Source organism: Maylandia zebra, linkage group LG17, assembly GCF_041146795.1.
Source record: "Maylandia zebra isolate NMK-2024a linkage group LG17, Mzebra_GT3a, whole genome shotgun sequence".
Lineage (NCBI taxonomy): Eukaryota > Metazoa > Chordata > Actinopteri > Cichliformes > Cichlidae > Maylandia > Maylandia zebra.
The window spans coordinates 5,418,380-5,444,145 of NC_135183.1; the positions used below are offsets into that span (position 1 = coordinate 5,418,380).

At 38.5% G+C, this 25,766-nt stretch overlaps 2 protein-coding genes across 3 annotated transcripts; one reads left to right on the plus strand and one right to left on the minus strand.

Moving 5' to 3' along the window:
• Window positions 1-4,174: 4,174 nt before the first annotated feature.
• Window positions 4,175-15,429, minus strand: LOC101484021 (plexin-C1). 2 transcript variants are annotated; one of them, XM_014412525.3, is made up of 15 exons: window positions 14,312-15,429; window positions 13,650-13,772; window positions 12,621-12,755; window positions 12,446-12,546; window positions 12,266-12,371; window positions 12,022-12,187; window positions 11,684-11,786; window positions 10,728-10,833; window positions 10,340-10,381; window positions 10,102-10,235; window positions 9,405-9,584; window positions 8,407-8,515; window positions 5,230-5,409; window positions 4,973-5,140; window positions 4,175-4,577 (listed from the first exon to the last, which is right to left on the minus strand). In XM_014412525.3, exons 1-15 carry the CDS (start codon window positions 15,305-15,307, stop codon window positions 4,467-4,469), a joined length of 2,760 nt encoding a protein of 919 aa, XP_014268011.3. In that variant the 5' UTR covers window positions 15,308-15,429; the 3' UTR covers window positions 4,175-4,466. The 2 variants fall into 2 exon arrangements, with proteins under 2 accessions (XP_014268011.3, XP_014268010.3); XM_014412524.3 differs by having other exon boundaries at window positions 10,758-10,833; window positions 14,312-15,426.
• A 4,866-nt stretch (window positions 15,430-20,295) lies between these two features.
• Window positions 20,296-22,355, plus strand: LOC143413251 (C-C motif chemokine 20-like). Its single transcript, XM_076876018.1, has 4 exons — window positions 20,296-20,430; window positions 21,495-21,606; window positions 21,741-21,829; window positions 21,917-22,355. The coding sequence occupies exons 1-4, from the start codon at window positions 20,367-20,369 to the stop codon at window positions 21,922-21,924; spliced, it is 273 nt and encodes a 90-aa protein (XP_076732133.1). The 5' UTR covers window positions 20,296-20,366; the 3' UTR covers window positions 21,925-22,355.
• The last annotated feature ends 3,411 nt before the right edge of the window (window positions 22,356-25,766 follow it).

Sequence of the window (25,766 nt, forward strand, 5' to 3'; positions counted from 1 at the left end):
TGTCTCTATACTTGTGCGTAAAGCTCAGAGCGCACAGCTGAAAAGAGAACTGCTGGAAGGAGGAGGGCTGGAGCGGGCCAAGCGAAAGTGAAAATATTTGAACATTTTCACTCAGCAGCTTTCGTCTCATTTCCACCCCGTACCTCTGTACAGGCCAAAGGAACCCAGATGTGTCCCATAGTCAGTTACTTTCTGCAGCAAGTTTGCTCACTACGGTTTACTTCTTACTGTTCCAAACATATTTAGTTTTAGTTTCAGTCTTAGTTTTGGTAATTTTTTAGTTATTATTGTATGGAGGTCTTATGTTAGAGGCAACAATCAGCAAAATCAGTACAGTATTACAATAAAAGCACACACTGTTGAAATAGTTGTGTAGAAATCTCAAAAAATATGTGCATCAAAGCCTCATAAAGCAAGTTCAGATTCAAATGTACCAAACTAACAAACACTAAGTGCATATTTTCACATGTTCATTTTAGTTTGTTAGTTTTCTAGCATGGTAAGATTGTTTCAGTTAGTTTTCAGTTTGGTCTAGTTTTGTTTTAGTTAACTAAAATGTTTTTGTTTTTTTTAATCACATTTTAGTTTTTAGTTTAGCTTTAGTTAACTATAACAACCTTGCAAGTTATACGATGATATCCATCTCAACAAGAATCAGAATCCAGAGTGGATGGAAGCATTTCAGTTATAATCATTTCTCAACTGAATTCCCAGTCCATGTCATGTAGTATGGGTACTATTCAATCAAAAATCATGAAGCAATTCACTAATCGATAACATGTTTGTTACAATCTGTTTAATGCTGTACTTATTAACATCTGTCTGTCAGTTAATGTCAAATAAAAACAAACAGCGAAACTGAGTTTGATGTATTTTACTTTCCCCTTTAACAAATAAGGAAATTGAACTGTGGACATAATAAGAGGCGATTTGGTGTTAGTGTAAAGCCAGATTTGACCTAAATCAATGGAAATATATGAACTGAGAAATAATTCAGACACAAAAGCCATTCAGTCCTGAGTTTAGGAATGTAATGGAAATTCTCAGCTAAGGACACACTTAGAGGAGCTGAGACGTTAGCACAGGCAGAATTCTGATATGCGTTGTGTCTGGATCTAATGTGATGATCTTTCCATTGAACAAATGATGTGTCCACTGATTAACATGAGCAGAAGAAACCTCAGCCAACTTTTAAAAAATGTAATATAAAAACTTCCTACACGTTTTAACTTGAGAACAGCAACAGCGACATCTAGTGTCAGTGTTGGGAAGTACTTTTCTCTTATTTTCTGGCATGTGACGTTTTTCATTTGCAAAACCTGACCAAACAGATGGTGTGCCTTCTGACAAACATATGTATTTATTTTAAATACACAGTTCCAGCTATAATAAAAAAAACAACACACTATACACTATGCAAAATAATTAAACACTAGGGAGCAGTGTTGGTCAAGTTACTTGAAAAAAGTAGTCAGTAACTAATTACCGATTACTCCCCCCAAAAAGTAATCCCGTTACTTTACTGATTACTTATTTTCAAAAGTAATTAATTACTTAGTTACTTGGTGATAAAGCGATAGATCTTTCAGCCCAATTCTACTTTTTCTACATAATCCATCATACAAAATGTAATCAAATGGAAAAGTTTCTTTTTAAAACTTGTTTTATTAGTTTTAACCTTTTAACTTTATGCATCAAGCAAAAATTTAATTATATGCAACATTCTCTGACTGGAAGAAATTTGTTAAACTTATTTTCTGCACATTCCAGCACATAAAATATTTTTTTTGTGTGTGTGTTTACACTCACTCTTTCAAATAGATGCAAGTAAAACACAGCAGAAAATAAATGACATCAAAGACTAGCGGTCCTGTTGCTCTATTTTCACTTGTAAAGCAGGAATAGGGTAGGCGGAGGTTTACCCTGGTGCAGGAGTGCCGCAGCGGTCAGTGGAAGAATCCGCGAGTTTCTCTGTGAATTTCCCATTACGTCATAGCGCACTCAGTGCTTGCTTGGAAGTTTAGGGGTTTTTTTCGGTGTAAAAAGAAGTTTTCTTCCCACGCACAACGGACACTAATGTTTTTGTCACTTTTTATGGAATCAAACTCCAAATAAGGTCAGTACTTCCACGCTTTAAACACTGCACGCTCATACTCTCTCCCGCACTCGATATATGATGCACTGTTGATCTGCACACAGCTGTTGTCACGAACGTCGCACTCGCTTACGTCACTGTCATGAGACATTCTTGCAAAAAAATTACGGTTTTAGTAACGCAGCGTTCCTACGGGAAAGTAACAGTAATCTAATTACCGTTTTTGCAATAGTAATCCCTTACTTTACTCGTTACCTGAAAAAAGTAATCAGATTACAGTAACACGTTACAAGTAACATCTCTGCTAGGGAGAACCCTTTATTTGCATTGTGGAAGGAATTTACATCAATGCCTGCTTCCAAAACATATGAAAAAGAAATTACATGAAACAACTAAAATGCATATTTATACTATCACAAGGGCAACAGCCTGAAGTTATGCCTGAATTGTGAGGTTACCGATTAACCAAAATATGGGAAGGAAAAAATAACTCCTTGGTGACCTGGCACATGAATCCAAAGTATGTAAGTTTCTTCCAACTTCAATTGTGTTTAAGGTACAGTAGCTCATTTTTAGGATATTTAATAGAAATAAAGAATGCTGTACTCGTATATATATATATATATATATATATATAAAAAACAAAAAACACCCAGCACGCCCCTGCGGGCGGTTTATCCTTCAAGCTCGGGTCCTCTACCAGAGGCCTGGGAGCTTGAGGGTCCTGCGCAGTATCTTAGCTGTTCCCAGGACTGCGCTTGAAGGAAATTGCCGTCCCGGGTTTCCTCCGTGGCGTGAGCGATAAGCAGAGTTCTGTCCTTTCCTTCTAAGATTCCTAATTATTTAAAGTAACACTCAGGTATGCCGTTCAGCTGGGTTAGTTACAGCGCCGGGAGCAGCTTGGGAGAACAAGGAAACACAGACTGCTTCAGGTTGCCTTCCCAAATCAACTCAAAGGTTTATTTGATACACAGCAGTTTATATAGAGGAAAAAAGGTTCGTGTGTCAGCTTTCCCAGTTCAAACCGGTACAGACTAAATAAGGAAACGTCTTCCTGCCTTCTGAGCAAAGTATCCCTTGTGTAGTTTATCAGTTCAGCTATAATTTATGATCATCCCAGCAAAATACACTCCTAGACATAAAATACAGAGTTCTTTCATTAGTGAATTCTGAAACAAACCACCTAGCCTTTAACGAGCCTTTTCCAGGAGATAAAGAAAAAGGGAGGATGGGAGTAAGGAAGTGGTCTCATCTCTGTGGTGTTTTCGACCTTGGGGGACCAGCTTGTGAGTCTTACACATTAATTCTTGGGTCACAGAGAAAGAGAAAAACAACTAGTAGATGGGCCTTATTGAGTAACAGTTTTCCTGTATAAAACAATATCCTGTAAATGCTACCGTGGTATCAAAATATCACAACAGCGCTCTTCTGGACGGAGATCTCCGATGTTGTTCCCGGGATCTGCTGGAGCCACTCGCCTAGCTTGGGAGTCACCGCACCTAGTGCTCCGATTACCACAGGAACCACCGTTACCTTCACCCTCCACATCCTCTCGAGCTCTTCTCTGAGCCCTTGGTATTTCTCCAGCTTCTCGTGTTCCTTCTTCCTGATATTGCTGTCATTCGGAACCGCTACATCGATCACTACAGCCGTCTTCTTCTGTTTGTCTACCACCACTATGTCCGGTTGGTTAGCCACCACCATTTATATATATATATATATATATATATATATATATATATATATATATATATATATATATATATGTATATATATATATATATATATATATATATATATATATATATACATATATATATATATATATACATATATATATATATATATATATACCAATACCAATCATATGTATATATGATTGGTATTTAATTATGTCTTCCCAGAAAATTCTCTTGAAATTTGAGTTATTTGTGGGATGTTGTGCACAAGCATACTCCAAAGCTATAATGAGATTCTGGTGTATATTATTATATTTGGTGTTTTGTTTTTGTTTTTTTATAATTTTTATTAATAAAAGACATCAAGAGGTCATAAACAGAGGGAGAACACACCATGGCACATTTTTAAACAAGGAAGATTTATTCATCAAAGTGATTTATTAATCAAACAGACATAACATGAAAACACTTGAACAGAGAGAGGGGCATCATTGGTCAAAATCCATTCATCTCCCTGGGCGTCTCCTCCACCATAGACAGATAGCCACCAATACAAAAAGCCAAACAGTAACCAATTTAACCTGAGCAGAAAAACTAGAACGCTGTCAAGATGGAGTAGAAAAGGTCTCCAGAAATTGTACTACATAATTGAAATTGAAATTTGTTCAGGGTTTATAGAAAAAGCCAATATGTCAACACAACTTACTGGCAATATGTCCAATTATCAGCAGGGAAAGCAGTATTGAAGAGACATGGTGTGATGAAGAATCACTGAGGCTTATTGTCTTGTCACCATACTTTATCTAGAAAATACAAAAAGCATTTCACAGGGTGAAGTCTCACCAGAGCAGCAGAACTATTCTTAAGGAAATATCACAATTTGAACATAACTGTTTAAAAAATGATGTTTTAATAGATGTTTTTGGACTTGATACAAGTTTAAAGATTCTACTCAAAACTTTTGCTATTCTCACCACAGACTCATTTGATCAGTTTTGTTTTGTTTTATGTTGATTGTGTATTGAAGTTCAATATCACGTATTTATAGAATTATTTTAGAAAACAGTCATTTAAAATGATATCAGAAATATATTTTGTGTACTTTGTATGGTAACACGATTGCTATAATGTTGGACCTACTGTCACAACAAATGTATCTCTATGAAAGTGTTGCCTATAGCTTAAAAGAAAGATTTACCTTTAACTTTTGGAATCGTGTGTTGGGTAGCCCTTTAATCTCACAGCTGAAGGAGTCAGTCTCTTTACTGGTTTCTTTGGCCACCAGGATACAGCCGTATTCCTGTGTGTCTTGAACGCCCCACACTGATAACTCGTCTTTTGACATCTCCAGTTTGTCTGACTTTTTCTAAAATAACAGAAACAAAGTTTGACCTTTAATGAACTCCTGTTTGTACATGCGATAAATAAAAAAAAAAGCAAAAGTAACAATGTTACCTTTAAGGTGATGCGGACATTGTTTCCTGTCCTTATGGCTGTGAAGCTGGTAAACTCAGGCTCTGGATGGTAGGTGATGTTTAAAGAGCAGGCTAAAGTTTCATTGGCTGCTTTTAGAAACACAGTGCTGCTAGAAATCATCAAAGTGCTTTCAGCTTCAGGTGTGTCATAGCTGAGACTCTGCAAGGAGTTTAAATACATTCTGTGTTATAAAGTCAATGTCTGGATGAGATGCTTAAGTGATGTTATTTTTTAAATATAGTTGAGCACTAATTCTTTAGCACAGGAGCTACCATGACCTGAAAAGCACACACACACACACACACACACACACACACACACACACACACACACACAGAGACCTAAATTCAACAGAACGTTCAAAACTTCCTTTTAACAGGGAGAAAATTCTAGCAGAACCAAGCTCAGGGAGGGGCAGCCATCTGACATGTTGGTCTGGTTGGGGGTGAGAGAAGGAAGACAGGACACAGACACACTGTGGAAGAGGGCATGAGACTAATAATAACTAATGATTAAATGCAGAGTGGTTTATAAACATATATAGAGTGAAAATGCAAACACTCACAGTGAATCATGGGAATCCCCCAGCAGCCTGCGCCTATTACAGCATAACTAAAGAAGGATTTGGGGTCACCTCATCCAGCCCTAACTATACAGGGAGTGCAGAATTATTAGGCAAATGAGTATTTTGTCCACATCATCCTCTTCATGCATGTTGTCTTACTCCAAGCTGTATAGGCTCGAAAGCCTACTACCAATTAAGCATATTAGGTGATGTGCATCTCTGTAATGAGAAGGGGTGTGGTCTAATGACATCAACCCCCTATATCAGGTGTGCATAATTATTAGGCAACGTCCTTTCCTTTGGCAAAATGGGTCAAAAGAAGGACTTGACAGGCTCAGAATAGTCAAAAATGGTGAGATATCTTACAGAGGGATGCAGCAGTCTCAAAATTGCAAAGCTTCTGAAGCGTGATCATCGAACAATCAAGCGTTTCATTCAAAATAGTCAACAGGGTCGCAAGAAGCGTGTGGAAAAACCAAGGCGCAAAATAACTGCCCATGAACTGAGAAAAGTCAAGCGTGCAGCTGCCAAGATGCCACTTGCCACCAGTTTGGCCATATTTCAGAGCTGCAACATCACTGGAGTGCCCAAAAGCACAAGGTGTGCAATACTCAGAGACATGGCCAAGGTAAGAAAGGCTGAAAGACGACCACCACTGAACAAGACACACAAGCTGAAACGTCAAGACTGGGCCAAGAAATATCTCAAGACTGGTTTTTCTAAGGTTTTATGGACTGATGAAATGAGAGTGAGTCTTGATGGGCCAGATGGATGGGCCTGTGGCTGGATTGGTAAAGGGCAGAGAGCTCCAGTCCGACTCAGACGCCAGCAAGGTGGAGGTGGAGTACTGGTTTGGGCTGGTATCATCAAAGATGAGCTTGTGGGGCCTTTTCGGGTTGAGGATGGAGTCAAGCTCAACTCCCAGTCCTACTGCCAGTTTCTGGAAGACACCTTCTTCAAGCAGTGGTACAGGAAGAAGTCTGCATCCTTCAAGAAAAACATGATTTTCATGCAGGACAAGAAAGGGTATAAAAGAAGAAAAACTAATGACATGGCCACCTTGTTCACCTGATCTGAACCCCATTGAGAACCTGTGGTCCATCATCAAATGTGAGATTTACAAGGAGGGGAAACAGTACACCTCTCTGAACAGTGTCTGGGAGGCTGTGGTTGCTGCTGCATGCAATGTTGATGGTGAACAGATCAAAACACTGACAGAATCCATGGATGGCAGGCTTTTGAGTGTCCTTGCAAAGAAAGGTGGCTATATTGGTCGCTGATTTGTTTTTGTTTTGTTTTTGAATGTCAGAAATGTATATTTGTGAATGTGGAGATGTTATATTGGTTTCACTGGTAAAAATAAATAATTGAAATGGGTATATATTTGTTTTTTGAGTTGCCTAATAATTATGCACAGTAATAGTCACCTGCACACACAGATATCCCCCTAAAATAGCTAAAACTAAAAACAAACTAAAAACTACTTCCAAAAACATTCAGCTTTGATATTAATGAGTTTTTTGGGTTCATTGAGAACATGGTTGTTGTTCAATAATAAAATTATTCCTCAAAAATACAACTTGCCTAATAATTCTGCACTCCCTGTAAGCTTCATCAAAAAGGAAAGATTTAAGCCTAATCATAAAAATAGAGAGGGTGTCTGTCTCCTGAATACAAACTTCGAGCTGGTTCTACAGAGAAGGAGCTGAAAGCTGAAGGCTCTGCTTCCCATTCTACTTTTAAATACCCAATGAATCAATAGTCTGAGCGCAAAGTGCTCTATTGGGGTGATATGATACGATGCTGTCTTTAAGATAAGATGGGGTCTAATTATTTCCATTAAAAAATCTGTGGGATGAGCAGAAGATGCCTGTGCACATGCTCTCACATTTTACACATTTGGTGCAAGTAAGAATAGGCAGGTCAGATATGCCATGCTGAGAGACCCAATCCTCTGATTAATCAAAAGGCACTTCCACAAAGTATTGGGCTAACTAAGTTTGTGCACACGTATGCAACCAACTAATTGGATGTTTTATTATTATTTTTAAATATATTTAAAAAAATATAATTTTTAAAAACATAGTTGGTTAGTTGGTTTTGAAATTATATTGTACAGGTTAGAGTTAAAGATGAGAACAGTTTTGAAATTATTTGATCTCATTTTTTAAGTTGACTAAAACCCGGGTGTGCACACGTTTCATACACATGCACAATGAATAGAAAACCTGGTAGTGGAGCAGATTAATTTGTCTTCTCAAACACTGAAGCTTGCTTTAATGTTAGTTCATTGTTTATTTGTTTGTTCATTTAACATGAGTGCTTTTGTAATCATCGTTCACTAGTGTTCATCCTATTATCTTTTAAAATGATGAACAAACGTTTGTTTGAACGGCATTTAAGAACACATCTAGTCTGAATGTGTTCTGCTTTCATGTTGAAATCAGCCAACATTTTGAACATTTTAAAACTTGAAAGTTTGAACCATGACATCTTTACCTCTGTAAATCAACCAGAGAAAGACATATTATGTAAAATGATATATTTGATGTGTAACAACAATCCCATTTACACTGTGTGTGTCTGCAGACCTGATAGCTGCTGTCGATGGGAAGCTTGACGTCGTGCTTGGCGTGGCTGTGTACGACCCCTTCAACAAGGTCCAGGTGAGACCCCATGAGTGTGAGCTTCCTCTTCCCACTACCAAACACAGAGCAGCATTTATGCAGAGCAGAGAGTATGAAAGACTCTTGATCACAGAGAATAATTCTTATAATGACACCTCAATGTAATGGTAAAACTGTACTGCAGTGGCTCCCATTGCAGGTTTAAGAGATTTCTATACACTAGAGTATAATGAGTCATCATCTGAGGATGACCTATGTTCTGATGCAGACCAAAGTGTCTGATGGACTAAAACAACAAATTTAGCTTTGTAGCTATAAAGGCCAAAGCATGAAAGGATCACCGTGGGGTTCTTTAAGAGTTTACTTGAGAATAAAAATGATGCTGCATCACTTCTTAATGGAAGAAAGATCTACAGCATTATAGCAGAAAACCAGCAGAGCTCAATAAAGGTGTAACAATAAGCTTATTGCTTGATGGAGCAGAAAAATATCCATGTCTCTATTCTTTCCCACTAACATGTTATATTTGTAATAAATAAATAAGACTAAAGTAGTTTTAGATTTGGATCATTAACACCACCTTTACTATCGGCCTTTATTGCCTCAGGAAGACTCCCTGTTAAAATGAACTGCAGATGATTATTATTTTGATTTATCAGGTTTTTTTATTGCACTTCTCAGAAGATAATTTCTTAGAGACAGTGCTCTCCATATGTCACATTAAATGTGTTGCAGATATTGTATGGTTGTTAATTTGGTTCTATTTGATTTGATTTGTCTAAAAACTAAACTGAATTTAGTCAGAGGTGACCACCTCCTCAAAATCAGTTATCAGCACTAGTTCCTTTTAGTCATCCAGTTTAAAAGCTTCAGTTTAAACTCTTTCTGTGACATTAGCTGCTGGAAGTTCTGGATCCACCATCAGCAGCTGTCGCTAACGCTTTGTGCAAAACTAATCTTACCTCATCCAGCTGCTGCTTGGAGTAACGTTGCCACAGGATGGCGATGAGCGGTAAGTGATGTTAGCCTCACCATGGCAACTACCATCTGGGAGGAGAACGCAGACGCTGGCCACACCTTTAAGTTCTGTGGTGGGAATGTGGAACGTCAGACTGATACCAGTGTTGCCCCAAACAGGAGACCTGGGCAAAGACACACACTCAATGACATCACCACGATATGCAGAAAACCTGAAAACAGACAAAACTTGTTGTTTTATTTTTACTAATTTCTTCTTTTGCACCTTAATTTTGAATCCTTGTATTGTTTCTTTATTTAATATTTTATTGTTGTTTTGTGTGAAGGGTGACTCTTATTGTACATATTCTGGATTTGTTAGTATTTTATGAAACACACTGTTAACTATTTTAGAATTGACCTGTCAAAGTTAACCCTCTCAGGCTCAAATTAAACTTTTTGTTGCTAATGCACAACCAAGTCCTGCAGTGGTACTTCTGAGTAAAAAAAACTCATAAAATATGTATGTGGGGTAATCAGGTTGTTAGTTTTTAACTGTTGCAAATCGGCAACACCTGCTTTGAGAGGGTTAAATTATAGAATATGTAGGTTTGTAATATGGGTGGTGTTCCCCTGTATTAAAATCTGCTCTTTAATTTGTCATTTCCCAGCATCGTCTTAGTTATGTGTACAGTGGCTCACTCTTTTGGAGTACAGTCAGCGTGTGTCTGGATCCTCACTCGTTTCACATCACCAAGGTTACGACCTAATAACACTGCATGGTTTGTCCCATAGAAAGACACCACACTGGGAGTGATGGAGGAGATCTCTGGGATCTGACAGTGAAACAAACAAAAAAAACAGATAATTTAATTTCTTTCTGCTGACATTATACTGGATGTGGATTAGGTGTCAGAGGAACAATGAGGATCAGACTCACGGAGAAGTTCTTCCCAGACTCCAACTCTTGGCAAACTCTGTCCTGCAGGAGGGGATTCAGCACTTAGCATGTGCGTAGCACTGTAATCTATCAGAACTGATCTAGGACCTGTTGTGGCTAACATTATCTTAGTTCAAAAAGAGGAAAACTGCTAATAAAAGCATTTTTATTTTTTATAAACTAAACATGGAAATCATTGTATTGATGAAGCAATAAATACTTGAAAATGTCATCCTCAAAATAAGTTAATCAGTAGGAAATTTGCTCAGTAATTGTGTTTTTCTTAGCATGTCTGGCCTTTACTAAAAATGTTGTTTTCTACCATTAAGCCCACGTTTCTTGCTGAATGTTAAAAAGTGATGAATTTAAAATAATGTAGCACACAGACTGATAAATCCATAAAATCAGTCACTAGTACACCAGTCTCTCCTTGGTTAGCCCAGGAACAGCTGTTTTTGTTCCATCCACAACCAGCTTTGATACACTGCCGACACCTGAGCAGAAAACAGAGGAGTGAGATGAGCACAAAAAAGCACCATAGGGAAAAAAGGAGTGCATGAATGAGAGAAGGACAAAGCTGTTTTGTTTTTCCTACTCATAACCACCTGGACCTCCGAACACACAAGCTGACCCCACCTGCCTGCTCTCCACCCACTTCCTGAGGAAAACTGCGTGTCGCCTCAGTCAATCCAATCTGCACTGAAGCAGTTCTTATTCCTCAGCCACAGTCGCTAAAGTTCTTTATGGTTCATTTATGTCTTAACTGACAGAATGTCTTATTTTGTTAAATATCTCTCTTCCTCATTTCCTCTGCTGCCACAGCTGGTAGGAGGGACCAAGATGCCGAGGAAAGGATTCAAGAAGAGGAATCAACTACGTGTACTTTTGGGAATGAAAAGAGACTGCCATACTTTTCATGCAGAAACAGAAACACCCAGTCCGCGTCATCCTGAATGAATAACAGGAAGAGAGCAGATGTTCAGCCAAGAAGTTCTACTGAACAAAGCTCAGCTGAACTGAGGACGCTGTATGAGTTTACTGCCGAGAACATTTAATAATGAAAATATGTTTTCAAGTACGCTCCGGGCCATGAGCAAGCTCATGGCTTTGCTGAAATAAACCAGTATAAAGACTTCCCACAACAAGACCACTCGTCTCTGGTCCATCCTGTCCGTACAGTTTCATTCAATTGTTCAACTTTTCCAGCTTTCATCAGTAAGGTTTCGTTCTCTTTGATTTCTAACTGCGACTTGATTGTCTGATCTTTCTGTTAATCACATCAGGACCACTTTAGTCTGTCCACAGTCTGAGTCGTTGAATCATTTCTAGTATTAATGGACTTACAACATGAAACTTGGTGGTCCACTCATGTTAGAGCAGTCGTTTAACCTCAGTTGTTCTGACAGCTGTGATGTCCCAAGTCTGAATTTTATTGTGACATGCAGACCTGTACATTAAAAAAAACAAAAAAACTTAAGTGTCAAAGTCTCTACTATTAGTAGTATATATGTTTGAGCTGTACCACTATAATAATAAACAGTTAGAATATTTCATCTGTCAGAGTAGCTCTGTCATTAATATTTCTGATTTAATTTTCTTATTTTGGCAAATACTACAAATCAATAAATAACTTTTGTTGTGAAGCATTTTATTCCTGGAATTATTTCTGAAAAGTCACTGACCATCAGCAGGAAGCGTACGATCAGACAGGATGCAGGTGCATTGTGGGAAATGTGGAGGAGGGTTATTCGAAGCACAAATCGAGCCGGACCTTCCAACGAACTGACAGGCAAAGTTAGACGGCCCTTCCTGGCCCACAGTCAGGTGTGTGTGGATTTTTAGTAAAATCTGAAAATGAAGAACATAAGTGAGAAACACCTGAAAGCCAGAAATGATCACAGTCCCAAGTGTGTTTGTAAGCTGTACCTGTCCGTTTGTGTCCTTTTCAACTTTGTGGGAAATCATTTTGTGTTGGGACTCATCAGGAATGGACAGCCAGTCTGAATCTGTGCAGTCATCTTCAAATGTGCAGCTGGGAGAAGAAGGAGAAATGATCACCAAGTTCAGAATAGTTTGGAGACATCAGCTGCATGTTCTTTCTCTCACCTGCTTTTAGAGCCACACCAACCACAGTATGGATCCTGTGCAGACCAACACTCCTGCACATTTGTGTACGTGCTGCACTTTGACACAGGAACTCGCTTCACCTAGAACAACAAACACTTTAAAATGCAGCACAGGTACATGTGACGTTAAGATAATCAGTAAATAATATAAGTACCTGGTTTGTAAATGGCACATACAGATGTTTACGACCCACTGGATCCAGATGTAATTTGGGAAACACTTTGCGGTCATCACTGGTCCTGTAGAGCACCGTGGGACAGGCAGCGTGATAGTTCTTGTCCACAGACAGCTGACAACAAGAAGGAGAGACTGTACTATTGTTTCTGTACTCAGTGGGGGGGTTTGTATTGTTTGGTTGTTTATGTCAAATCAGAAGCAGTGTGAGTGATCAATCTAGTTACAACCTTGCTTTGAATAAATGGGACTCTAGGAAGAATGTAAAAAATAAATAAAGCTGATAATCATATAATTAAGATCACAAGTGTTAATGTTAGAATTTACACTAAAAACAAAACTATACAGCTTTTACACTTTTCTTCCCCCCGTTAACCATCATCCAGTAAATCTTTGTTTCTGTCCAAATATTTATTTTTAGGCATCTTTGAGATGTTTTCAGCCAGGTCTAATCTGGTCTTCCTGTGCCCGAGTGTAAACAATGGTTTCCGTATATACATTCCTGAAGGTGTCTCTTTAACTCAAAGTTTGATAAAGGACGACAAAACTACTTCTCCAAGGGTTTTCTTGGGATTCCATGATGCTCTGTAGCTGTAAACTAATGAAACACTGCTGCAAACATCCACATCGGTTGTCTTCTGTACTTGTTCAGACTCGTTGGATGTCCTTGATCTGGAATGTTGATTTGGCTTCTCCTACAGGCTCTGCCGTCTGTCTGCTTTCTTTTGCTTGTTCAGCCTTGTTTACTTGCACTGACACTTCTTTGGGCCTAATACGTTGACTTCCAGCGAAATGTTGTGACATAACGAAATTAGGCCTCAACTGACTGTGAAAATGGCAGCCTGTGTATAAAAATGGCTGTAATTCCTAAACAGTTAATGCATTAAATTTGTTTAGTTAACAGTTTCTCAATAGACACCCTACTGCTACTAGATGGCCTCTGAAATACTGAACATTAGCTTTATTTCTTTCTGTTAATAATAACTGATATATGATAATTTATACAAACCTTAATGAGCTGTCCATCTCCTGTCCCAATATAGAAAACCATCCAGCCTCTCTGCCTCACTGCCAGCACTGAGGTCATGTAGCTCTGCCTGAAAATCACTGCCTTCGGTTTGAGGATCTTTGGCTGAGAAACAGAAAAACATCAGAAATAACTGACCTGAAGAACTGAACATCAGAAGTACTGAAAGTCCTGAAGCCTCACTGAAGCATGTCTGTTGCTGCATTGTCACCAAAGTCAGTTGAATTTCTTGATTTTGTCATTTTAGTTTGAAATATGAGGTTCAGACATGAAGTGTGGCCATTAGGACATCCCACAGTTGGCTTAATAGTTAAACTGGTTCATAGATAACATTTTTTTTTGTTATAGTATGTGTGGAGAAACAAATATATGGATTATTTTATCACCAATTGTACAAAAGTCTTAAACTGCTCTCTCATCTTTCTTCAGTCTATGATGCTCAAACATGACAAGATTTTTCCAGCAGCTGAAATGATATTACAAAAATAACTCTATTAAGACGCACAAAAGAACAAAACTTTCTTTTTGTTGTAGTTAAAATGTATATTTTAGTTATTTTATTCTTTTTTAAAGGGACATTTATCCAGAGGATACTGGAGCCATTAAATTAAGAACCATTAAATCAGAGTTTGAAAAGCTCTCACCGTCACTTCTGATGGCACAGAGGTGTAGAAGTCTGGATCTCTGTCGGCATCACTGCTGTAATCAGGGCTGATGTCAAACACCATTAGCTGAGTGTTGGTGTCTCCTCCATCCACACTGAACACGCCGCTCCAAAGCTCCCCCGGGATGACCGAGGAGACCACGAGTCTGCTGCTTTGACTGTCAGAGACACTGAGAGTCGCGCCCCGCAGAGACTTGAGTGTATCAGTTTTGCTCTTTTCGCCTTCAAGCCAAATGAGACGGACTCTGTTTGTTTGAGCTGAGAGCGCGTTGGAGAACAGATAGATGGTTGAATTGATCTGAAACCCGTCAACAAACTCCACATCACCTTTACTTTTGATCCCAGGTGTGCCTGAAGCTCCATCAGTTAGAGAAAATATACCTCCACCTTGTTTGTTATCTGTATTATGAAGTATGATAGTCTTCTGATTAATACCACACTTATTGTTTTCGGGCTTTTCTGTGTTTTGTTGGATCGCGGTCAGAATGTAAGTGTCAGCCTGAGTTTTCTTCTTCACATCCACCAGAAAGCTGACTGACCTGCTGCTGCGCTTCAGAGGTCCCACCTGGATGTGTTCTCTGTGCAGAAGCTTGGAGATGTTCTTCAGGTCCAGAATCTCGCAGTGGCCGCAGTCATCGTCAGTCACACCGCAGCTGATCAGCGAGTCATTCTTTGTGAAAGGCAACAACACGTTGATGCTGAAAGTTGCGTTCCACTCAGCTGTGTCAGAAACCCGGTGAAACTGCACATCATCCTGCTGGTTTCCGGTCTTTATTATTCCCCTCTGGGTCAGACTGTTGATCAAAGTCAAGTCGTGGCTCAGCTGGTACAGCCTCTCCTCTGTGGCGATGTAAAGCATGTTGGGGGTCACGGCGAATTGGCGGATGTCTCCATCAAAGTTGAAGCCTTCATCCTCCTTCCGGCACAGACCCAGTTCTCCAGAGAGAACAGAAAGCAGAGCGAGCAGCAGGATCATCTTATAATAACGATAATTCTACCTGGGACATGCTCACACAGCGATGCTCTGCGTGGCTCTCTGCTCTCTGTGTCTCTAAAGTTTTGTGTGAAGCGCAGCGCGAGCAGCGCGCGCAGCTGAAAAGAGAACCGCTGGAAGGAGGAGGGCTGGAGCGTGCCAAGCGAAAGTGAAAATATTTGAACATTTTCACTCAGCAGCTTCCGTCTCATTTCCACCCCGTACCTCTGTACAGGTCAATGTTACAAAAAAAAAAAAAAGCCTGATATAGTGCGTCCCTAAGCAAAATCACCGCAATTACAGCCCTCAGCTGTATTCTTTAAACCTTCCATAAATGTTAGTGTAAAGTCAGATTTGGCTTAAATCAATGGAAAGATATGACCTCAGAAATGATTCTGAAACAAAAGCCATTCACACCAGGTTCCCCCAATCTTATAAACAGTACATTTGCATAAGATTGGGGAAACCTGCAGTCAGCTGAGACTGAAGATGTCACTTGGATGAGTGACGAAACGTTTCTCCCACAAAACGCTACGTCCAAATGAACAGAATCAACTTTTGGAGATTTACTTTCCTGGATGATTGAGAAAGCATCATGACATCTTAAAAGGTGCTGTATAAATAAAATTTTACCTTTACTTTACTACTGTATGGAAGAAGGACAAAGAAAAGTCACTGTGCTTGACCCTGAAACCAGAACCACAGGTTATTCATTCTAAACAAAGACCTAAAGACAAATTAATGAAGTGCTATCATGTTTTTTTTTTTAAAACAATACCCCAAAATAAATATGCATAGTTAAGTTCAGCTTTGACTTAGAATTATCAGAATGACATTGCTCATGTTATCCAAAATGACTTCACTTCTTGTTGGGCCAGCAGGATCTAATGACTGACCATCCTTCAAGAAATATCTCTAACTGATGCAGAGTCACTTTAATAAATGCATTTCATACTTCCATCCATCTCACCAATGCCAGATCCCTCGGTAAACAAACCAGATGAGCTGCAATCAGAGATTTACTACAACTGCTTTTTCTGTGAGTGTTGTTTGTAGCTGAATCCTTCGTCCAAACATCCCCAATGCATCAGTCGAGGTACCGGGCCAGACATTACACTGCCATGACGGCAACAAAGACTCTAAGGGAAGGGGCCTAGAGCTCTGTGCTCATGTGCTTCAGGGTTGGTGCCATAACAGTAGAATTATAGACAGTCACTGCTCACCAGTCTTAGAGGCCAATGTGGAGGGCGTCCATATTGTTCCTGAGGACTTTAATCAGGTATGTTTGAAATCTGTACTCCCCAAATTCTACCAACATTGTAGTGTCCTACCAGAGGAAACAGGTCACTGGACCATTTGTACAGTAACATCAAGTATAGGCAAATTTGACGTTATCTGTTGCCCAGTTGGGCATCTCTCACCTCTCTCTGCTCCCCATTCTTCCTCCTCAGGAACCACACACTGTAAAATGTAATTCTAGATGTTTGTTATTGTAACATATTATTCTATATCAGTTTGATGATAGATGACTGAAGTTGTTGTTATAACATAGAATTACAAGTTAAAAATGTCCCAATTACATAAAAAAAAAGCTAACTTGAAAACTCATGTCCAGCTAAATCAGCAACTTATGTGAACTTGACAATGTGGGGAAGTTGAGCACAGCAGGATTCAAAACTGTCCCACGTGATTGCTATCAACAATATAATGGTGGACTCTGCAGATGCTTATCTCATGCAAGTCAGTAGTTTTTCCTTTGTTTTGCAATTGAGCAGAGTCAAACCAATGTTTCTGAAATATTCATATTATGAAATGTTTCAGAAGCAGGCAGCATTTCAGAGAAATTGGTTCTGTGGAATTTGTTGCAATTGTAATTGAAGACAAATACAAGAGTTTGATGTCTTAGTTGTTGTAAACTGATCTTTACTGTCACTTATCAAAGGTTTTGTACTATTTTAATATTTCAAGTTTTATGCGAACAGGTGTGACTGAGCACAATGAAGTTTAAAAATATTGCAAATGTAAAGAATAACTTTTCTAAAATGGCAAGTGTCCCGTTGATACATTACATTAATGCAGACTTTATGTTGTTACTTTTAACACAGCAGTTTTTTATCTCATCCTGTTGAAAGTCTGATAAGCTCATGCCATGGTGAGGGTTCGGTTGACCAGCTGTCCGCAATTCACAAGAATCACTACTGCTCCTAAAGTATTGGTCAGAATTTAATCAAACTTGTGCAAAATAATCACCCAATCTGTCTTCACCCAAACTGGGCTCAAGACCCAGTTCAAATTTATTGCTTCACAGGGAGCAACCTATGAGTTTTGATGGATTGTGAGCCTGATGAGCTACGTCACAGATTTTTCTGTTTCTCAGATGACTAAGATGGCACAATAAATGGTGAATGTTGGGTGCTCATGAGTAATTGTCTTGTCATGTTCTTGAAACAAACTTTCTGCCTGCAATGATCAGATACACTTTAATGGAATCTGTGGGGTTTCATTTTTTTCTGTAAACAACAGAAAATTTATTTAAAGGAATGTAGATATTTAAACCTGAGATAAACCTAACAGGTAGTTTTGCTGAAATGGACGAAATTGGAAAGCTAAAAAAAAAAAATACTTAAGATGTTCAATACACATTTTCTTTACATCCAGTCAATCAACCCTGATAATTAAAATGAAACTGATTTATGAGTTCACACAGCTACCTTAAAGAGCTCAGTTAATTAATAAACTTAAATCAACTTAGCTAACAAATAATTTTAGTTAAGCTAAAATAGATTCCTAAGTTAAAAGAACTACTAAAGTATTTGAATTAACTAAAAAACCCAAGTCAACTGAACTATGACAAGAGTTTAAACAATAGATTATTTTAATTTAGCTGAAAGGGTTTTCCCAATTTTTCCCAACTTTAATGACAATTAAAGGAGTTGAACTGACTAACAAATCGCAGTCAACTAAACTAAGACAAAAGTTTAGACAACATGTGATTTTTCATCAACATAACATTTAGTTGTGTTACAAGAACAAACTCTATTTCTTGAATTAACTTAAAATTTTAAGGCAGCCCTTTACATCATATTTTTAAGTTGAAACAACAAGTTATATTTTACAGTGCACCCTTTTCTTGTACTTTTTAGTTTTTCTTCTTTATTTTGTATAATTTTAAAAACCTTTTTATGTTTGGAATTACATACATCTATTGGCATGCATTTAAATTACGACATTATTATGTTCTTGTTTTTGCCTTGTTACTCTTCTATTACCGCTTTATTACCGAGCTGTAGTAGAAAGTGCTACCTCCAGTCAACAGTCAAAATTATTAAGTAGCTTATAAGATAAAACTACATCTATGTTAAACAATTCAGAAATTGCTCGCAGATGCAACAAAAGCCAAATTTTGAAAGAAATCCTAATATACCAGGGTTGTCCAACTCCAGGCCTCAAGGGCCTGTGTCATGCAGGTTTTAGATGTGTCCTTGATCCAACACAAAAAATTTAGATGGAGCTCAAAATGGAGCTCAGTTTATGTGGGACAAGCCACAGATTTCCACAGCCACAGTTACTGTATGTTCTGTCTTTTTATGTAGTATAATCTGTGACTCTAAATGTTTGTCCAAGTATTAAAGTTAATAGTGTTAACGGTTGTTCTGGTGCTACTGGCTCTTCTCTGAATCCCCAAAGATTGCAGCTCAAAGGCTTCCCCAAATTTACACTGATGTCTTTTGATTAATGGCTGGATGTCATGTTGGCTTCCTCCCACACTCCAAATGCATGTTGGGTTAATTGGCAGCCGTGTAAATGTGAACAAGAATGTTTGTGTCTCTACGTTAGCCCGACCTTTCCAGGGTCCACCTAAGCTTCGGTCCCTTTGTGTGCCTGAAATAGATACGCTATTACAAAAATGGATGGAAAAATAAATAAATAAATAAAATACAATATTTTACATTTAAAAAATGCCCCTCAATTTAGTTCATCATCCTTGCACGACTCCAGTATCATGTTTATGACCTTTGATGAACTGGGTCATATTTCTTCTTTCAAAACAATTGAGCTAGCCTTTCACATGAAAGCTAGATTATCCTCAGTTTTTAAAGGGGACACTTGCTGATATAAATATTTTTTATTATTTATTTTTTTTAGCTAATAACTCTTTCTTTATGTATGTCAAACTGTGTTATCTTTGGGGTTTTTTGTGTTGATTCAGCTAAAGAAACAAAAAGTAATTGAAGGAAAAAAATGTCCATCCCGGTTTTCCCTCCAAGGCACGAGCGATAAGCAGAGTTCTGTCCTTTCCTTCTAAGATTCCTAATTATTTAAAGTAACACTCAGGTATGCCATTCAGCGTGTTAGTACGAGCTCGGGAGCAGCTTGGGAGAACAAGAAAACAGAGACTGCTTTAGGTTGCCTTCCCAATCGACTCAAAGGTTTATTTAGTACATAACAGCTTATATAGAGGAAAAAAAGGTTCGTGTGTCAGCTTTCCCAGTTCAAACCGGTACAGACCAAATAAGGAAACGTCTTCCTGCCTTGTGAGCAAAGAAGTATCCTGTGTGTAGTTTATCAGTTCAGCTACAATTTATGATCATCCCAGCAAAATACACTCCTAGACATAGAATACAGAGTTCTTTCATTAATGAATTCTGAAACGAACCACCTGGCCTTTAACGAGCCTTTTTCTAAGAGATAAAGAAAAAGGGAGGATGGGAGTAAGGAAGTGGTCTCGTCTCTGTGGTATTTTCGACCTTGGGGTACCAGCCTGTGAGTCTTACACATCAATTCTTGGGTCAGAGAGAAAGAGAAAAACAACTAGTAAATGGGCCTTATTGAGTAACTCTTTTCTGTATAATATCACAATAAAACAATATCCTGTAAATGCTACCATGGTATCAAAATATCACAACAGTAATCCCTCCCTCTGTGCTCTTTCATAATAGCTCTGAGGGAGGGATTTGAGAAAAAACTATATATTTGCCCAACATTTTCAAGACAGTGGGGGTGATAGATTCTGCCTCTAACTTTCTGTGCAGTCTGCAACACAAGAACAGCAGCAGCAACCATGAAGTTTCATGCTTTTGTTTTCATGCTGCTCTTCCTCTGCACGTACCTGAGTCTGGCACAAGGTAAGTGAAACAGAATTGTCTGGTTTCAAATCACTACTTTAACATTTCCACTTAAAAATGTATTTTTAAGAGAATTCACAAAAGTTTAACCATGCAGCTCTTCATGGTATCTCAAAAGCATTTTCTGGACAAAGCAAATTACTGAAAATATGCACCTGAGTGTCTCTTTTTATGACCTGTTCTGGTTTAACCACAGCTCCTGAAGCCACATCTCTTTGAAACTGTGAGGACAATTTTTCAGTGAATGAGATTCTGTTCAAAGCCATTTATCACAACTCTTTAAATGCACATGATCACTTGAATGTGGCAATCTGCAGAATTTTAAAAAGGACATAAGGACAGCTGTCACATGTACAGAGGACTTAAATAATAAATGAAGTTCTAAAAAAATTCTTAAACAATTGAATAATAAAAGAAAAGTAAAGTTGGACTAAAACAAAATCATTTTTATTAAGTACTGTATGTTTATGTCTAAAATAATTGTTTCTTTGATGCAGCTGCAACATTCAAGGGAGGGACACAGACATTAATCATGAACCAGTAATGTGGGTATGATTTTGAAATGAGTACTACTTATCTGATTAAATACTATTGATACCTTTATACTGTAGTATTGCTACTTTGATTAAAGTAAAGATTCCTAAAGGATCCAAATACTTTTCATGTAAAACCAGCCCTTTCATGTTCAAGTGCTTTCACTTTTTTTCTGTGCATACTGTGAAATTATTTGCAGCTGCTGCCAAGTGCAACAGGTCTACAGACATCGTATTTTCTCAGCATTTGTGCAAGCTGGCTTTGTTCAGAGGAATTCTCAATCAGCAGCATCAGTTCAGGCAGAGATGTTGAGGTTAAGGTAAAGTCAGCTAAAAACAACAATAAAACTAAGGAGAGGGGTGAGCGGTGAATTTGCTGAAATAGATCCTGAAAAAGATCCCCAAGTAAGGGGATGTGGGAATCTTCCTGGGCTGCTCTGGCAGACGTTCAGATCTGTTCAAATCATCAAAACGGTCAAATTCCAGTGGGCTGGTTTATTTGATCATAATTCTCTTTAACTTTCTCTCCAGGCTCGTATGCCAACTGCTGCCTCGGCTACGTTCGTGAGATAAAAAAGAAGAGAAACCTTGTCAGTTACACTATGCAGGAAACAGATGTGGACTGCAACATCAGAGCTGTTTTGTGAGTATCAACTGTGAAGTCCTTCACTTTTGGCACATTTTGTCAAATTCCATCATAATGACTTGGGACAGACCGAGGAAGTGACTGATCCCCATTTATCCACAGATTTTTAATAACGATACTCATATGTGTAGGTTTAAGAAGAAGAAGAGGAAACAACCCGTGTGTGCCAATCCAAATGATCACTGGGTGCAGAGGGAGATGAGGAGGCTGGATTTAATGCGTAAGAAGTTACACAACATGCTCTTAAAATGGCATACACTTTCACAGGTTATGCACATGAATCATCATAACTCCTGCCTCTTTACAGATGGCTAAGCGAGAAAAGGAAGACCAGAGAGGACAGCGGACGCTTCAACGAACTGTCAGACATCGTATATCATCCTTTGGTCATGTGCACAGTTCACCAATACAGAAAAATACTGTATCCTAATCCTTTTAAAGGCTGAACCATAAATAACTGTCAGAAAATTCTAATTATTTTTTGACACCCATGTATATATCAGATAAGATACATTTGGCATTAAGACGTTAATGTTAGAATGGTTGTGGGGAAAATGAATGTATATAAAACATATATGATATTGTACTATTCAGCTTTGAATCGTGAGTGAATACAAAGTGCATCTCTGAGAGAAACATACACTTTATTTTTTCATTATATACAACAGGTTTGCTAATTTTTGTATCAGCACTATAATTGTACTTTGTGTTTTTCTATTGCCAATAAAAAGCAAAACCATACAAAACCTCTGTTGTCCTACAAAAGTTTGTAATTAATCAGAAAAGCCTGGATCTGTTTTAAATATCTAATCCCTGTTCTGGTGTTTTCTAGAAGGCCCAGATGAGGTAAAGCAACCAGCCTTTGATTCAGTAATCTCTGATATATTCTTTTGGCAGCGATTTGAGCTGTTAATTGTCTATGTGCTACAACTGTAAAATACATTAAACAAGGTATTTGTTCTACTGTACACTTAATCCAACACTCAGAGTTGAGATAAAAGTGAATGCGTTGCCTTAACCAATCAATCCAGTCGGGATTAAAGGACAGATTCAACATATTTCACATCTGTCTTAAAGCAACAGTCACATGCACACATTAAAACTGGTTCTGTTAGCTGTCAGTGCTCCATTGTAAGTGTGTTTCCAACATTAGTCATGTCTCCATATTACTCACAGTACTCCCACGAAAATGTATTTATTACATTTTATATTACATTCCTACATACTTGGTACATTTTCCACATAATGCGGCATATGTATTTCAGAAACTTTTGACCTGTTGGGATTTTCCACACTATACAGAAAGTGAAAAACAGAAAATATCTGTTGATGTCAGAGGTCAGAGGAGAATGGCCAGACTTCTCCAAGCTCATGAAAGCAACTGTAGCTCATATAAACACTCACTACAACCAACTTGTGCAGAAAAGGCTTTCTACATGCACCAAATATGGAACTTTAAAGCAGATGAGCAACAGCAGCAAAAAACCACACTGTGTGCAGCTGGGTGTCCTGTCAGCTAAGAACAGAAAACTGAGGCTACAGTTCACACAGTCTCACCAAAATTGGAGAGTAGTAGACTGGGTAAACATTGTCTGGTCAATTTCTGCTGCAAAATTCAAAAGTAGGGTCAGAATTTGGGATAAAAAAAAATGACAGCATGGATCCATGCTTCCTGATGGTGGTGGGGATGCAATGGTATATCAGAATCAGAATCAGAATACTTTATTGATCCCTGGGGGAAATTATTTTTTGTTACAGTGCTCCATTTTAAACCAACATTAAGACAAGACAGACAATACGCTAACTAAGAATAGTACAATAGGGCAGCGGTCTCCAACCCCCGGAGTCGTTTGGCACTGGGCTGCAAGAGTTGATGTTCTGGTGTGAAATTTATGGTTTTCTGGGTTTTTATTGGTTTTTACCGTTATTTTATTTTTTATTATTTTTATCGTTAACTCGTTTTCCCTGAGTCTTTTCCTGTCTGTTATGAATAAATCTTCTTTTTTTGGTACCAGTACTGGTTTTATTTTGTTGTATTTATCCACAACACCTTTAAAACATTGTTATAATATATTGGCATAAACCGTTCCGTGGCGCAAAAAAGGTTGGGGACTGCTGGTGTAGGGGATATCTCAGATTATACCAAATTGGTTTCCAGAACAATGGTCTCCACAGTCATCAGATTCCAGTCCAACAGAGCACCTTGAGGATTTACTGAAACAAAAGATTCACATCATGGATGTGCAACCCACAACTCTCCACCAACTGTGCAATAACAGAATGTCTGAGGATTGTTTCCAGCACCTTGTTGAGTCTGTGCCATGGCCAAATGTGTGCCAAATGAGCACTGCACCTGGCCAGGTGAATCTGGAAGTTCGGATGTTCATCCCTCACACATCACAATGCCACTCATTTATTAGAACATGACTAATGTACCGTGAAAAGCCCTCAGACGTCAGCAACAACTACAGGGTATACTGGTAGTCTAAGGGCAAAGACATGGCCAATCAAAACAGCATGTCCCTGATTGATAATGCAGCCAAGAACCTTTTCATCAGCTTCTTAATCCTCCCAAGCCCGCACCCTTAACTGGCTGGTTTTTTAATGTGCAAAAGAATTTGTGGTGCAGTGTGTGTGCAGCCATGTTTTAGGTAGATTTACAACAAAACAGGACAAAAAGAAAAGCTCTGATTAAACTATTACAGTAAGCAGCAGCATTTTTCTCCAAAACCATCATACTGATTTCCCCTCTGCCTGGTCTCTGTGTATTTCTTGAGGGCTGATGCGTACAAGTAACAGTTTAGATAGTTTAATTTCTTCCAGCTGGGTGAAACTCCCCCACCTCCTCGTTTCAGTCCAGTGCAGGATACAAAGGAGCCAGTGTGTGCACACGGACACTGCCAGGTTGTGTCACACACAACACTGACTCCTGGTTCAGAAAGACTTTTGTATCCTAAATGCAAGTGACGGGAAACTAAAGGCCCATCACTTGCACGTTTTGGTGTGAAATGACATGTTACAGTCACAAATACACAAACACAATTAAAGTTTTCATCATTTTCATGAAAGTGTTTGATTTGATTCCAAAATCAGTTCCCCAGAACTGACTCAAGATTCACTAATTTATCAAATTTCAAGGATTACAAATAATTCATCATAAATAAAATTTTACACCCCAGCAGAATCCTTGTTGGAAACTGTAAAAATCTGGAGTCTTGCACATGCTGCAGAAAAAGACAGTCGTATCATCCTTGGGGGAAGATGCCGAAACTGCTGAAAGAAAAGAACCAGAATTGTCCAGACGTAGAGATTGGAGGGGAAATAGTTCAAAACCGGTGTGAAAAAATATCTATTCTGTTCAGTAAATCTGGCTTTACTCTTTGTAATACAGTGGCTTGCAAAAGTATTTGGCCCCCTTGAACTTAAAATCATACATGATTCCAAACATTTTTTTACAAATAAATAACTGCAAAGTGGGGTGTGCGTAATTATTCAGCCCCCTTTGGTCTGAGTGCAGTCAGTTGCACATAGACATTGCCTGATGAGTGCTAATGACTAAATAGCATGCACCTGTGTGTAATCTAATGTCAGTACAAATACAGCTGCTCTGTGACGGCCTCAGAGGTTGTCTAAGAGAATATTGGGAGCAACAACACCATGAAGTCCAAAGAACACACCAGACAGGTCAAGGATAAAGTTATTGAGAAATTTAAAGCAGGCTTAGGCTACAAAAAGATTTCCCAAGCCTTGAACATCCCACGGAGCACTGTTCAAGCCATCATTCAGAAATGGAAGGAGTATGGTAGTGATGGGCAGATGAAGCCCCATGAAGCACTGAAGCTTTTCATCCAATTGGTTCACCCCAACGCGAAGCTTCATGAAGCTTCATTTGCTCTAGCAGGACACCTACTGGACGTAAAAATAATAGCTGGCATGAATTTGAAGAGTGTGGCATTTTGCACACAGCCTGTAAATGTCAACAACAAAAGGAGTGTGTAAAACATGTATATTGTAGTGATGGCAGTATACTGTGTATATTTATAGTGGCAGTATGGGAAATGATTATTTGGAAATGCTTGAAATGGAAATGATCATTTACTGTGAGGTGAGGTGTGGTTGGGGTGTGGACAGTAGTTGTGCTTTTGTAACGTTGAGGT